At 45.2% G+C, this 14,788-nt stretch overlaps 1 protein-coding gene across 1 annotated transcript; it reads left to right on the forward strand.

The window, feature by feature from the left end:
- Positions 1–3,328: 3,328 nt before the first annotated feature.
- Positions 3,329–7,112, forward strand: gabrg1 (gamma-aminobutyric acid type A receptor subunit gamma1; the record flags this gene model as incomplete). The annotated part of the gene is made up of 6 exons (XM_079261763.1): positions 3,329–3,456; positions 3,645–3,727; positions 5,339–5,476; positions 5,561–5,713; positions 6,555–6,754; positions 6,831–7,112. 6 exons carry the CDS (start codon positions 3,329–3,331, stop codon positions 7,110–7,112), a joined length of 984 nt encoding a protein of 327 aa, XP_079117889.1.
- Positions 7,113–14,788: the final 7,676 nt, after the last annotated feature.

The following is a 14,788-nucleotide window of genomic DNA, read 5'->3' on the forward strand; positions in this document are numbered from 1 at the left end:
GTCTGGGTTTAACATTCTTTTCTGGTGTTCCCTGATTGTTGGTAAGTCCAGATTTTCTAGGAATGTCTCAGTTTTGTCTTCATCTACTGCATCTGGTGTCATGATTTGGGTTTTTCCCTTTGCTTTGTTTTCGGGCTTCCTGTTTTATTTTGTAGTTTTTCCTGTTTAGTTCCCTTGGTTCTTGTTTAGCTTCATAGATTTCCTATTGGTTTAGTTCACCTGGGTTCATTTAGTTAATGTGTTTCACCTGTGTCTCGTTTTGTTCTGTGTATTTATGTCCCTCAGTTTCATTCCTTGGTTGCTGGATCATTTTGTTACTTAGTTCGTTGTGTTAGTTCCTTGAGTTTGTCCTCCAAGTTCCTGGTTAAAATAAATTAGTCTTGAACCTGCATCCCTGTTCCGTCGTCTCTGCGTTTGGGTCCACTCCTTCACCATCTCCACCGCCCGCCGTGACATCTGGTTGTGCACATAGTGTCTTATAATACTCTCTCCACTGGTTGACCAACTACTTCACTATTTTGGACGTTTTTAATTTCATGAATGGTGTTTGATACTTGCTGGTTGTGGATCTTTGTGGCCAGTAGTTTATTTGCTTTGGATCCCCTTCATTGTAAGTCTGCTTCACAAACCTGCCTTTCCTCTCCACCTCTGTCAGTGAGATCAATCCTTCCTCTGGTTCCTTTAACTTTTTAAGTGTCTCTGGGTCGTTATTATATTTTAATGCTGTCTCTCTAATTCCTTTAGTTTAATGTTCAAATTGTGATACTGTTCCTGTTTGTTTTCCTTTATGAATGCTGCTTGTGCAGTTAGTTTCAGTGCGTCCCAAAGAATGGCGGGGTCCACTTCACCAGTATCATTTTCTTCTTCGTACCTGATCATGTCTTCCACTACTTTTTCATTATTCAATATGCTGACATTCAACCTCCAGGTGGTGTTCCTCTTCTCACTAGTCAGGTGAAATATATTGCACTATGGTCAGACAGATCTATTACACCTATTCTACAGTCCCCTACCCTGTGTACGTCTTCTTTTGCTATTGAGTAGTAGTCTATTCTAGAATAGTTTGAGTGTGGATGAGAATAATGTGTGTAGTCCCTGTATGTTCCTCCAAATTCCTAGATTTTTTTAGTTGATAGATCAGATACCTTTAGATGTGGGGTCCGAGTCTTTTTTCTACCTGTTGTGTCCAGATCATAGTTTAATATCACATTAAAATCCCTCAAACAAATAAACATTCCTTCCATTTCTGTCACACAGATAAACAGGGCTTCCAAGAATTTCTACTTGCTGTCAGGCGGTGCATGAACACTTCTTAGTGTGACCATTTGTCCCTCCATTTTCCCCTAGACCACCACATACCTTCCCTCTTTGTCATACTTTTCCTGCCACCCCTCTCCTACGACGGCTGGAATGAGCGATGGAATCCATGACTGTATCTGGACCTTTTCATTTTTTCATGTTCTTGAGATGACGTGAGTTTCTTGTAAGAAAATGACCTGCATGTCCTCTTTTCTACATTTTGTTAACATTTTCCCCCTTTTGACTGGGTTATTTATCCCATTGATATTTAATGACACCATTTTAATACACCCATGTAGCATCATATTTTACTTTAGCATTTTTTCTAATTTCTCCCATGTAACAAAAAGAAATAAGTTGAACATCAGCAACGGCTGAACTAAACAAGTAAACAAAGTAACTATGAACATGGTCTTCCAAGGCATTTGAGGGTACCGAAACTAACCCCCTTTTCCCTACTGGTGGGTGGGAGGAGAATCCCCTCCTGGTGAGCCCCCCCCCCCCCCAGTAGCAGAGAGCTCCTTGTCGGGTGTCCAGCATTTTTAATATATCCAGGGCTCCCGGTCAAAGCCTTTCCACAGTATCATTTTTAGATTTTCACCATTCTTCATTATGTGTGCGTCACATGTGCTATAATGGACACCTCATCCTCCACCTTTCTTAAGAGGAGTAAGGGAAAAAAACTTCAACATTACTGGGATTCTCAACAGAACAGGTTCATCTTCACCATATTTGACTTTGAGGAATGTGCAATTAAGATTTTTCATCGTGTTTATGTCTTACTCACCAACTGGGTGTTCAGTGTCAATCTAGAGTATGACGTTATAATAGAATAATATGGTAAAGTGTTTCTTCCCATTACTAATCAGTCCTGCATCGGCGTGTCGCTCCTCTCGCCTTTATTTGCCCGCTCTGGTCTATTTGCGCGCTGCTTCCAGTCTCTACATTGCTGTCGGCTCCTCGTCTCCTGGCTCCGGCTCCTGCCATCCTCTCTGTCGCATCGTCCCGGCTGCGTCTCGTGCACTGTGGTAAACCTGAGCTCCTTCAGGCCAATGGATGTGTCCATCAGAGAGTGGAACCGGATTCTCTTTAGCACCGCATATTTCTGCCGTTTGGCTGCCACTTCGGCTGCATAATCCTGATCCAAAGTCACTCTCTGTCCCTCTGCTTTCACCTCTTGTTTCCATGCCAACCTGAGGATGCTCTGTTTGATCTCGTATCTCAGAAAGTTCACAATAATCTCCCTTGGAGGCTTCAGGACTAAGGCTCTGTGTGCCCTTTGTATTTCCAGCTTAACATCCTCCGTCAGTCCAAGCTCGGTGTGAATAAGTTTATCTACATGTTTTTTTTGACTGGATGTTGTATTTTCAGTGTTTTCTTTTCTTTTCTTTTGATTAAGTGTTGATGTGACCGACATGTGTAGGTTGTTGGAAAGTTATGAAAATATGGAACAAAGTGCATCTTGTATTGATTCAATCCAGGATGCAATATTTGTCTTTTCCTTATATAGGCTGGTATGAATTGGCCTTCATGATGTTTTCCTCTCTGTCTGTAAAGCGTCTTGAGATGGCCTTGCCGTGATTTGACGCTATATAAATAAAGTTGAGTTGAGAGTTGTCTGTCAATTAAAGAACGATTCCGAATTTTACGGGACGGATGGAGACCCTAACTCTAATATCAGCATCTAATGGCTGTAACATCAGTAGCTAACAGCTCTAACATCAAGAAATATCATTTCCATCTGACCTTCTAGCAGTTAGCTTTTACACAATAGCATAGTCAGGTGATATTAACTTCTGTTAGCCAACAGACACCAGGTGTAGTGATGATCTGGTGATGACGCTAGCTGGGATTGCTAATGTGAATGTGGTACATGTCTCAGATGTGTACTGAATTATCTGTGCATTAATAGCTCCTGTCGACGTCATTCCTGCAGGAATACACCATCGACATCTTCTTTGCTCAGACGTGGTACGATAGCCGACTGAAGTTCAACAGCACAATGAAGCTACTCATGCTTAACAGCAACATGGTAGGAAAAATCTGGATCCCTGACACCTTCTTCAGGAATTCCCGGAAATCTGATGCTCACTGGATCACAACTCCCAACCGTCTCCTGCGGCTGTGGGGCAATGGTAGAGTCATGTACACGCTGAGGTAGGACTGTACCACATGCTCATTTAAACATTAACTTTGTTGTTTGTGCAGCTTTATTATTTTAGTACTGTTCTCTGAGCTGATCCCACCAGAGCATGAAGCCCTGGTTTGTTCCTACAGAGAGGACAGGAAGTGCATTGTCTACCTTCACACTTGATTTTTCTCTGTCACCATTCTGTTTCTATCAGGCTGACTATAAATGCGGAGTGCTACCTTAAGCTGCATAACTTTCCTATGGATGAGCACTCGTGTCCACTGGAGTTTTCAAGCTGTAGGTGGTCTAATCTACGCCCCAGCCCCACCCCCACCCCACCCCACACTCCTCATTTCTGAACCTGCCATCTCGACTTAAGCTTCCGTCTTTTGCCCAGAAAGAACAGCTTCTTTGTGGGCTAGCATAGCCTATATTCTTTCTCCTCACCGAAGGCTCATCAGCTTGTGGCTGTACCGATCTGTCAACTGCTCCACCAGCAGAAAGATGAGGTCATCCAGTCCCATTTTCTCTGACAGACTTTATGAATTATGCACCTCTATCAGTTTGATTCATGCTGTCTGCGTCATCCTTCATTCGTCTTCCATTGTGCTTTTTGCCTCCCACTGCAGTGGAAAACAGACCATTACAGGGAGGTGAGGACATGAAGCTGTGCTGTCGAACAAAATGTCATCAAATGAGCAGATATTTTTAGTGAAAAATCTTCTAAATGAGTTTTCTCCCTAGAAATTAGTCATTTTCTTGTCCTTTCAAACATATTCTGAGAATCAGAAGAGATTTTGTTGACCCATAACAACATGGCTACCAAGGTTCCCACAAACTTAAAGAAAACAGTTTTATTTGTCTGAAGTCTGAAGGGCAAAGACTCCAGCACCCAATGATGCCATTTATCACCAAGTATGACATCATGGATGGGCTGCACGGTGACATGGTGGTTAGCACTGTGGCCTCAAGCAAGAAGGTCACTGGTTCGATCCTCAGCTGGGGCGAGGTTTGGACAGTGGCCTTTCTGTGTGGAGTTTGCACGTTCTCCCCTTGTATGCGTGGGTTCTCTCATATTTCCTCCCACAGTCCAAAGACATGCATGTTAGGTTAATTGGTTACTCTAAATTGCCCAGGAGTGGTTGTGGCCCTGGGATGGACTGCCAAGGTGTACCCTGCCTTTTACCCAAAGACTGCAGGGATTCATTGGACCAAGCAGTTGGGATGATGACTGAATGACATCATGGAGGTGTGGCCACGCCCACAAATGCAGCCAAACCTCTACTACGTAGCTGAAGCATTTCTAATTATTTTGTTTTTCCATCTCTGTAATGAGCAGAATATCTGCCATCAGACTTTTGCTCATTTGAGGACATTTTCTGGGGATGTCCAGCTGTGTCACATCTGGTTGATGTCCTCATTGTCATGCTGTGACCCGCAGGCACAGACTGTGTAAATGTGGATGTATTGTTTGGTGCTCCAAATAACCTCTGTTTATAAATTAGAAGTGATCTGTTTGGACGATCATCTGCAATGTAACATAGTTAGCTTGATGCTAATGGTCACTACATTTCTAGACAACAAGTGGTCTCTTGGATAGATTTAAACAAGGATGCCAGAATAAAAAACTTTAACTAGACCAGAGTATGGACTCAGAGTCCCTCCAGAGACCAGTTGTCCATCCAAACAGCCACATAATGACTGATAAAACCCAGCTAAATCTCATTAATATGAGCGAATGGAGATTCATGAAGCCCCAAATGAAACCTGTGTGGAAGGATTTCCTACTGTCAGACTGATGGGAAAAGAGGATGCAAACACAACATTTACAGCTACATCCTGACCTGCTGGTACATGTTGAAGATATCAGGGAGACCCATCATTGACCCTGTCTGTACTGGGCTGCAGATGGTTATCCCAAGAATGAGATCATGTATCGGTGGCAGAGGCGGGCGGTGGAGGTGGCCGACCAACGCTACTGGAGACTCTACCAGTTTGCCTTCGTAGGGATGAGGAACACCTCAGATGTGGCCCACACCCAGTCAGGTTAGAGAACCTTGTCCTTCCTCCGTCACAGAAATGACAACATCTCTGCACGTCATGTGTTTCTGTGCTGCGTTTAACTTTCAGGGGAGTACGTGATCATGACCATCTTTTTCGACCTGAGTCGGAGGATGGGCTACTTCACCATCCAGACCTATATCCCCTGCAGCATGATCGTAGTCTTGTCCTGGGTCTCCTTCTGGATTAATAAGGATGCCGTCCCAGCTCGCACCTCTCTCGGTTTGATCTTTTATCCCTTCTTTGCAACAACTTTCCACCTGACTCCCCATTTACATTACTGCTCTACAGTCCAGGTCCAGCATGACTATTGTGGGCTACTGTAGTAACCCAAAGGAGTTATATCACCATCTTTTACTCTCAAATAATCTTTTTAAAGTTAATAAATATTTAAGATGTATTCTGATAGACACATTTCTAATCATCACATCACACTTCTGTTAGTAAATCTTGCAGTTTTCTGTCCAAAGTCAACGTGAGCCTAACCCTAACCCAACGCCGGTAAATCCATTAGAGCCGATAGATCCAGTAGATCCAGTAGATCCAGTAGATCCATTAGAGCCGATAGATCTGGTAGATCCAGTAGATCCGGTGGATCCAGTAGATCCAGTAGATCCAGTAGATCCATTAGAGCCGATAGATCTGGTAGATCCAGTAGATCCGGTGGATCCATTAGATCCAGTAGATCCAGTAGATCCAGTAGATCCGGTGGATCCAGTAGATCCAGTAGATCCGGTGGATCCAGTAGATCCATACATATAAAAGCAGTTTGTTGTGATTTACATGACAAAGACAAACTATTTAAAACAGAATTAAAATGTGTGTAAAAGTCTTCATAAAATCATGATAAAATATGTTGAGTCGCAGCAAGTTTCAGCGGATGGAGGTCCACCTCTCAGTCCAGCTGGTCCAGATCTATGGACCAGGTTTGACCCAAACATAGCCCACATATGTTGTTAGAGGTATTCCTCCATTCACACCATGGACTAGACTCACAACTTTGCGTGTTGTGTATCTTGTGAGATGCAGAAATGCAGGTGTTTAAAAGTTTCTCTGCTTCCAGGTATCACTACCGTGCTCACCATGACGACCCTGAGCACCATCTCCAGGAAGTCACTACCGAAGGTTTCTTACATCACCGCCATGGACCTGTTTGTCTCGGTCTGCTTTATCTTCACCTTCGCTGCTCTCATGGAGTACGGCACTCTGCACTACTTCACCAGCAACCGGCAGACCAAGAAGGGAAAGTCCAACGCCGCCGCTGTGCAGGTAACCGCCGTCCCTTCCCCCGTCTGCTTCCCGCTGTCTCTGCGGGAAAATAACCGTCTTCCCTCTGCAGCAGAAGGCTCCCAGCATGGTGAACATCCGACCCGGAACGTCGCTGCTGCAGATGAACAACATCGTTCCCTACCACGAGGATGACGACTACGCTTACGACTGCTTGGACGGAAAAGACTGCGCCAGCTTCTTCTGCTGCTTTGACGACTGCCGTTCGGGTGCTTGGCGAGAAAACCGGATGCACGTTCGAGTTTCCAAGATTGATTCTTACTCTCGAATCTTCTTCCCCACTGCGTTTGGCCTTTTCAACCTGGTTTACTGGATCGGCTATCTGTATTTATAGAAGCATGGAGAGCAAACGAAGCCCAAGTTTGATGTCTGCAAACAGCTGCAGTCAAAAAGTGAAACGTCCACACAAAGTAAACTCCAGCTGCACACGGGAGACACCGCCATGTTTACTCCGCCGCCGTGCTACAGATGTTGTCCAACAGCTGGAGCAGATCCACACCCGCGTTAACAGCACACAACCGGATGTTTAACCTTTCTGTCACATTTTAAATAAAAACTTTCCGTTTCTCCATCTGACGTCAAACTCAGCATGAACAGTTTAAACTGACGTCCAGACGTACGTCGTCGCGGCGACAGTTTCCCTCCGTTTGACTCGTCCTGCAGAAAGACGCCGCGTCTACGCATCAACGTCATTTCAACTTCATGTCATCGTTGAGAAACATCCTTCAGATGCTGTCCTCGCCGTGTTCATCCAGGTGTTCATCCAGATGTTTCATCCAGATGTTTCATCCAGAGGTTTCATCCAGATGTTTCATCCAGAGGTTCATCCAGAGGTTTCATCCAGATGTTTCATCCAGAGGTTCATCCAGAGGTTCATCCAGATGTTTCATCCAGGTGTTCATCCAGAGGTTAATCCAGATGTTTCATCCAGAGGTTCATCCAGAGGTTCATCCAGAGGTTTCATCCAGAGGTTCATCCAGATGTTTCATCCAGAGGTTCATCCAGAGGTTTCATCCAGAGTTTCATCCAGAGGTTCATCCAGAGTTTCATCCAGAGGTTCATCCAGATGTTTCATCCAGAGGTTCATCCAGAGGTTTCATCCAGAGGTTTCATCCAGAGGGTCATCCAGAGTTTCATCCAGAGTTTCATCCAGATGGTTCATCCAGAGGTTCATCCAGATGGTTCATCCAGAGGTTCATCCAGATGTTTCATCCAGAGGTTCATCCAGAGGGTCATCCAGAGGTTCATCCAGATGGTTCATCCAGATGTTTCATCCAGAGGTTCATCCAGATGTTTCATCCAGAGGTTCATCCAGATGGTTCATCCAGAGGTTCATCCAGATGTTTCATCCAGAGGTTCATCCAGAGGGTCATCCAGAGGTTCATCCAGATGGTTCATCCAGATGGTTCATCCAGAGGTTCATCCAGATGTTTCATCCAGAGGTTCATCCAGATGTTTCATCCAGATGTTTCATCCAGAGGTTCATCCAGATGTTTCATCCAGATGTTTCATCCAGAGGTTCATCCAGAGGTTCATCCAGATGTTTCATCCAGAGGTTCATCCAGATGTTTCATCCAGAGGTTTCATCCAGAGGGTCATCCAGAGGTTTCATCCAGAGGGTCATCCAGAGTTTCATCCAGATGGTTCATCCAGAGGTTCATCCAGATGTTTCATCCAGAGGTTCATCCAGAGGTTCATCCAGAGGTTTCATCCAGAGGTTTCATCCAGAGGTTCATCCAGAGGTTTCATCCAGAGGTTCATCCAGATGTTTCATCCAGAGGTTCATCCAGAGTTTCATCCAGAGTTTCATCCAGATGGTTCATCCAGAGGTTCATCCAGAGGTTTCATCCAGAGGTTTCATCCAGAGGTTCATCCAGAGGTTTCATCCAGAGTTTCATCCAGAGGTTTCATCCAGAGGTTTCATCCAGAGGTTTCATCCAGAGGTTTCATCCAGAGGTTTCATCCAGAGGTTCATCCAGAGGTTTCATCCAGAGGTTCATCCAGAGGTTCATCCAGAGGTTTCATCCAGAGGTTCATCCAGAGGTTTCATCCAGAGGTTTCATCCAGAGGTTCATCCAGAGGTTTCATCCAGAGGTTCATCCAGAGGTTCATCCAGAGGTTTCATCCAGAGGTTCATCCAGAGGTTTCATCCAGATGTTTCATCCAGATGTTTCATCCAGAGGTTCATCCAGAGGTTCATCCAGAGGTTCATCCAGATGTTTCATCCAGATGTTTCATCCAGATGTTTCATCCAGAGGTTCATCCAGAGGTTCATCCAGATGTTTCATCCAGATGTTTCATCCAGATGTTTCATCCAGATGTTTCATCCAGATGTTTCATCCAGATGTTTCATCCAGATGTTTCATCCAGAGGTTCATCCAGAGGTTCATCCAGATGTTTCATCCAGAGGTTCATCCAGAGGTTCATCCAGATGTTTCATCCAGAGGTTCATCCGGAGGTTTCATCCAGAGGTTCATCCGGAGGTTTCATCCAGAGGTTCATCCGGAGGTTTCATCCAGATGTTTCTCACGGAGGTTCATCCAGATGTTTCTCACGGAGGTTCATCCAGATGTTTCATCCAGAGGTTCATCCAGATGTTTCATCCAGAGGTTCATCCAGATGTTTCATCCAGAGGTTCATCCAGATGTTTCATCCAGAGGTTCATCCAGATGTTTCATCCAGAGGTTCATCCAGATGTTTCACCCAGAGGTTCATCCAGATGTTTCATCCAGATGTTTCATCCAGAGGTTCATCCAGATGTTTCATCCAGATGTTTCATCCAGAGGTTCATCCAGAGGTTTCATCCAGAGGTTCATCCAGATGTTTCATCCAGAGGTTCATCCAGAGGTTCATCCAGAGGTTCATCCAGAGGTTCATCCAGAGGTTCATCCAGAGGTTCATCCAGATGTTTCATCCAGAGGTTCATCCAGAGGTTTAATCCAGAGGTTCATCCAGAGGTTCATCCAGAGGTTCATCTGATGTTCATCAGAGGTTCATCCAGAGGTTCATCCAGAGGTTCATCCAGATGTTTCATCCAGAGGTTCATCCAGAGGTTCATCCAGATGTTTCATCCAGAGGTTCATCCAGATGTTTCATCCAGAGGTTCATCCAGATGTTTCATCCAGAGGTTCATCCAGATGTTTCATCCAGAGGTTCATCCAGATGTTTCATCCAGAGGTTCATCCAGATGTTTCATCCAGAGGTTCATCCAGAGGTTCATCCAGATGTTTCATCCAGAGGTTCATCCAGATGTTTCATCCAGAGGTTCATCCAGATGTTTCATCCAGAGGTTCATCCAGATGTTTCATCCAGAGGTTCATCCAGATGTTTCATCCAGAGGTTCATCCAGACGTTCATCCAGATGTTTCATCCAGACGTTCATCCAGAGGTTCATCCAGAGGTTCATCCAGATGTTCATCCAGAGGTTCATCCAGATGTTCATCCAGAGTTCCACAGAGGTTCATCCAGATGTTTCACACAGATGTTCATCCAGATGTTTCACCCAGAGGTTCATCCAGATGGTTCATCCAGAGGTTCATCCAGATGGTTCATCCAGAGGTTTCATCCAGAGGTTCATCCAGAGGTTTCATCCAGAGGTTCATCCAGAGGTTTCATCCAGAGGTTCATCCAGAGGTTTCATCCAGATGTTTCACGCAGAGGTTCATCCAGATGTTTCACGCAGAGGTTCATCCAGATGTTTCACGCAGAGGTTCATCCAGATGTTTCACGCAGAGGTTCATCCAGATGTTTCTCACGCAGAGGTTCATCCAGAGGTTCATCCAGAGGTTCATCCAGATGTTTCATCCAGAGGTTCATCCAGATGTTTCATCCAGAGGTTCATCCAGATGTTTCATCCAGAGGTTTCATCCAGAGTTTCATCCAGAGGTTTCATCCAGAGGTTCATCCAGAGTTTCATCCAGAGGTTCATCCAGAGTTTCATCCAGAGGTTCATCCAGAGGTTCATCCAGATGTTTCATCCAGAGGTTTCATCCAGAGGTTCATCCAGAGGTTCATCCAGAGGTTCATCCAGATGGTTCATCCAGAGGTTCATCCAGATGGTTCATCCAGAGGTTCATCCAGATGGTTCATCCAGAGGTTCATCCAGAGGTTCATCCAGAGGTTCATCCAGAGGTTCATCCAGATGTTTCATCCAGAGGTTCATCCAGAGGTTCATCCAGAGGTTTCATCCAGAGGTTTCATCCAGAGGTTCATCCAGAGGTTTCATCCAGAGGTTCATCCAGAGGTTTCATCCAGAGGTTCATCCAGATGTTTCATCCAGAGGTTCATCCAGAGGTTTCATCCAGAGGTTCATCCAGAGGTTTCATCCAGAGGTTCATCCAGAGGTTTCATCCAGAGGTTCATCCAGAGGTTTCATCCAGAGGTTCATCCAGAGGTTTCATCCAGAGGTTCATCCAGAGGTTTCACGCAGAGGTTCATCCAGATGTTTCACGCAGAGGTTCATCCAGATGTTTCTCACGCAGAGGTTCATCCAGAGGTTCATCCAGAGGTTCATCCAGAGGTTCATCCAGATGTTTCATCCAGAGGTTCATCCAGATGTTTCATCCAGAGGTTTCATCCAGAGTTTCATCCAGAGGTTTCATCCAGAGGTTCATCCAGAGTTTCATCCAGAGGTTCATCCAGAGGTTCATCCAGATGGTTCATCCAGATGGTTCATCCAGAGGTTCATCCAGATGGTTCATCCAGAGGTTCATCCAGATGGTTCATCCAGAGGTTCATCCAGAGGTTCATCCAGATGGTTCATCCAGAGGTTCATCCAGATGGTTCATCCAGAGGTTCATCCAGATGGTTCATCCAGAGGTTCATCCAGATGGTTCATCCAGAGGTTCATCCAGAGGTTCATCCAGAGGTTCATCCAGAGGTTTCATCCAGAGGTTTCATCCAGAGGTTCATCCAGAGGTTTCATCCAGAGGTTCATCCAGAGGTTTCATCCAGAGGTTTCATCCAGATGTTTCATCCAGAGGTTCATCCAGAGGTTTCATCCAGAGGTTCATCCAGAGGTTTCATCCAGAGGTTCATCCAGATGTTTCATCCAGAGGTTCATCCAGAGGTTCATCCAGATGGTTCATCCAGAGGTTCATCCAGAGGTTCATCCAGAGGTTCATCCAGATGTTTCATCCAGAGGTTCATCCAGAGGTTCATCCAGAGGTTCATCCAGAGGTTTCATCCAGAGGTTCATCCAGAGGTTTCATCCAGAGGTTCATCCAGAGGTTTCATCCAGAGGTTCATCCAGAGGTTTCACGCAGAGGTTCATCCAGATGTTTCACGCAGAGGTTCATCCAGAGGTTCATCCAGAGGTTCATCCAGAGGTTCATCCAGAGGTTTCATCCAGAGGTTCATCCAGAGGTTTCATCCAGAGGTTCATCCAGATGTTTCATCCAGAGGTTCATCCAGAGGTTCATCCAGAGGTTCATCCAGAGGTTTCATCCAGAGGTTTCATCCAGAGGTTCATCCAGAGGTTTCATCCAGAGGTTCATCCAGAGGTTTCATCCAGAGGTTCATCCAGAGGTTTCATCCAGAGGTTCATCCAGAGGTTTCATCCAGAGGTTTCATCCAGAGGTTCATCCAGAGGTTCATCCAGAGGTTCATCCAGATGTTTCATCCAGAGGTTCATCCAGAGTTTCATCCAGAGTTTCATCCAGAGGTTTCATCCAGAGGTTCATCCAGAGGTTCATCCAGAGGTTTCATCCAGAGGTTCATCCAGATGTTTCATCCAGATGTTTCATCCAGAGGTTCATCCAGAGGTTCATCCAGATGTTTCATCCAGAGGTTCATCCAGATGTTTCATCCAGAGGTTCATCCAGAGGTTCATCCAGAGGTTCATCCAGATGTTTCATCCAGAGGTTCATCCAGATGTTTCATCCAGATGTTTCATCCAGATGTTTCATCCAGATGTTTCATCCAGATGTTTCATCCAGATGTTTCATCCAGATGTTTCATCCAGATGTTTCATCCAGAGGTTCATCCAGATGTTTATCCAGATGTTTCATCCAGAGGTTCATCCAGAGGTTCATCCAGATGTTTCATCCAGCGGTTCATCCAGAGGTTCATCCAGAGGTTCATCCAGATGGTTCATCCAGAGGTTCATCCAGATGTTTCATCCAGAGGTTCATCCAGAGGTTTCATCCAGAGGTTTCATCCAGAGGTTTCATCCAGAGGTTCATCCAGAGGTTCATCCAGAGGTTTCATCCAGATGTTTCATCCAGAGGTTCATCCAGAGGTTCATCCAGATGTTTCATCCAGCGGTTCATCCAGAGGTTCATCCAGATGTTTCATCCAGAGGTTCATCCAGATGGTTCATCCAGAGGTTCATCCAGAGGTTCATCCAGATGTTCATCCAGATGTTTCATCCAGATGTTTCATCCAGAGGTTCATCCAGATGTTTCATCCAGAGGTTCATCCAGATGTTTCATCCAGAGGTTTCATCCAGATGTTTCATCCAGAGTTTCATCCAGATGTTCATCCAGAGTTTCATCCAGATGTTCATCCAGAGGTTCATCCAGAGGTTCATCCAGATGTTTCATCCAGCGGTTCATCCAGAGGTTCATCCAGAGGTTCATCCAGAGGTTCATCCAGAGGTTCATCCAAAGGTTCATCCAGAGGTTCATCCAGATGTTTCATCCAGAGGTTCATCCAGATGTTTCATCAAGAGGTTCATCCAGAGGTTTCATCCAGAGGTTTCTCACGGAGGTTCATCCAGATGTTTCTCACGGAGGTTCATCCAGATGTTTCATCCAGAGGTTCATCCAGATGTTTCTCACGGAGGTTCATCCAGATGTTTCATCCAGATGTTTCTCACGGAGGTTCATCCAGATGTTTCTCACGGAGGTTCATCCAGATGTTTCATCCAGAGTTTCATCCAGATGTTTCATCCAGAGGTTCATCCAGATGTTTCATCCAGATGTTTCATCCAGAGGTTCATCCAGATGTTTCATCCAGAGGTTCATCCAGAGGTTCATCCAGATGTTTCATCCAGAGGTTCATCCAGATGTTTCATCCAGAGGTTCATCCAGATGTTCATCCAGATGTTTCACGCGGAGGTTCATCCAGATGTTTCACGCAGAGGTTCATCCAGATGTTTCACGCAGAGGTTCATCCAGATGTTTCACGCAGAGGTTCATCCAGATGTTTCACGCAGAGGTTCATCCAGATGTTTCACGCAGAGGTTCATCCAGATGTTTCACGCAGAGGTTCATCCAGATGTTTCACCCAGAGGTTCATCCAGATGTTTCACCCAGAGGTTCATCCAGATGTTTCACCCAGAGGTTCATCCAGATGTTTCACCCAGAGGTTCATCCAGATGTTTCACCCAGAGGTTCATCCAGATGTTTCTCACCCAGAGGTTCATCCAGATGTTTCTCACCCAGAGGTTCATCCAGATGTTTCTCACGCAGAGGTTCATCCAGATGTTTCTCACGCAGAGGTTCATCCAGATGTTTCTCACGCAGAGGTTCATCCAGATGTTTCTCACACAGAGGTTCATCCAGATGTTTCTCACACAGAGGTTCATCCAGATGTTTCTCACAGAGGTTCATCCAGATGTTTCACACAGAGGTTCATCCAGATGTTTCTCACAGAGGTTCATCCAGATGTTCATCCAGAGGTTTCTCACACAGATGTTCATCCAGATGTTCATCCAGAGGTTCATCCAGATGTTTCTCACACAGATGTTCATCCAGATGTTTCTCACACAGATGTTCATCCAGATGTTTCTCACACAGATGTTCATCCAGATGTTTCTCACACAGAGGTTCATCCAGATGTTTCACACAGAGGTTCATCCAGATGTTTCACACAGAGGTTCATCCAGATGTTCAGCCAGAGGTTCATCCAGATGTTTCACACGGAGTTTCATCCAGATGTTTCACAGAGGTTCATCCAGATGTTTCACACGGAGTTTCATCCAGATGTTTCACACAGAGGTTCATCCAGATGTTTCACACAGAGGTTCATCCAGATGTTTCACACAGAGGTTCATCCAGAGGTTCATCC

This window comes from Telmatherina bonti, assembly GCF_933228915.1.
Source record: "Telmatherina bonti genome assembly, chromosome: 22".
NCBI classification, from domain to species: domain Eukaryota; kingdom Metazoa; phylum Chordata; class Actinopteri; order Atheriniformes; family Telmatherinidae; genus Telmatherina; species Telmatherina bonti.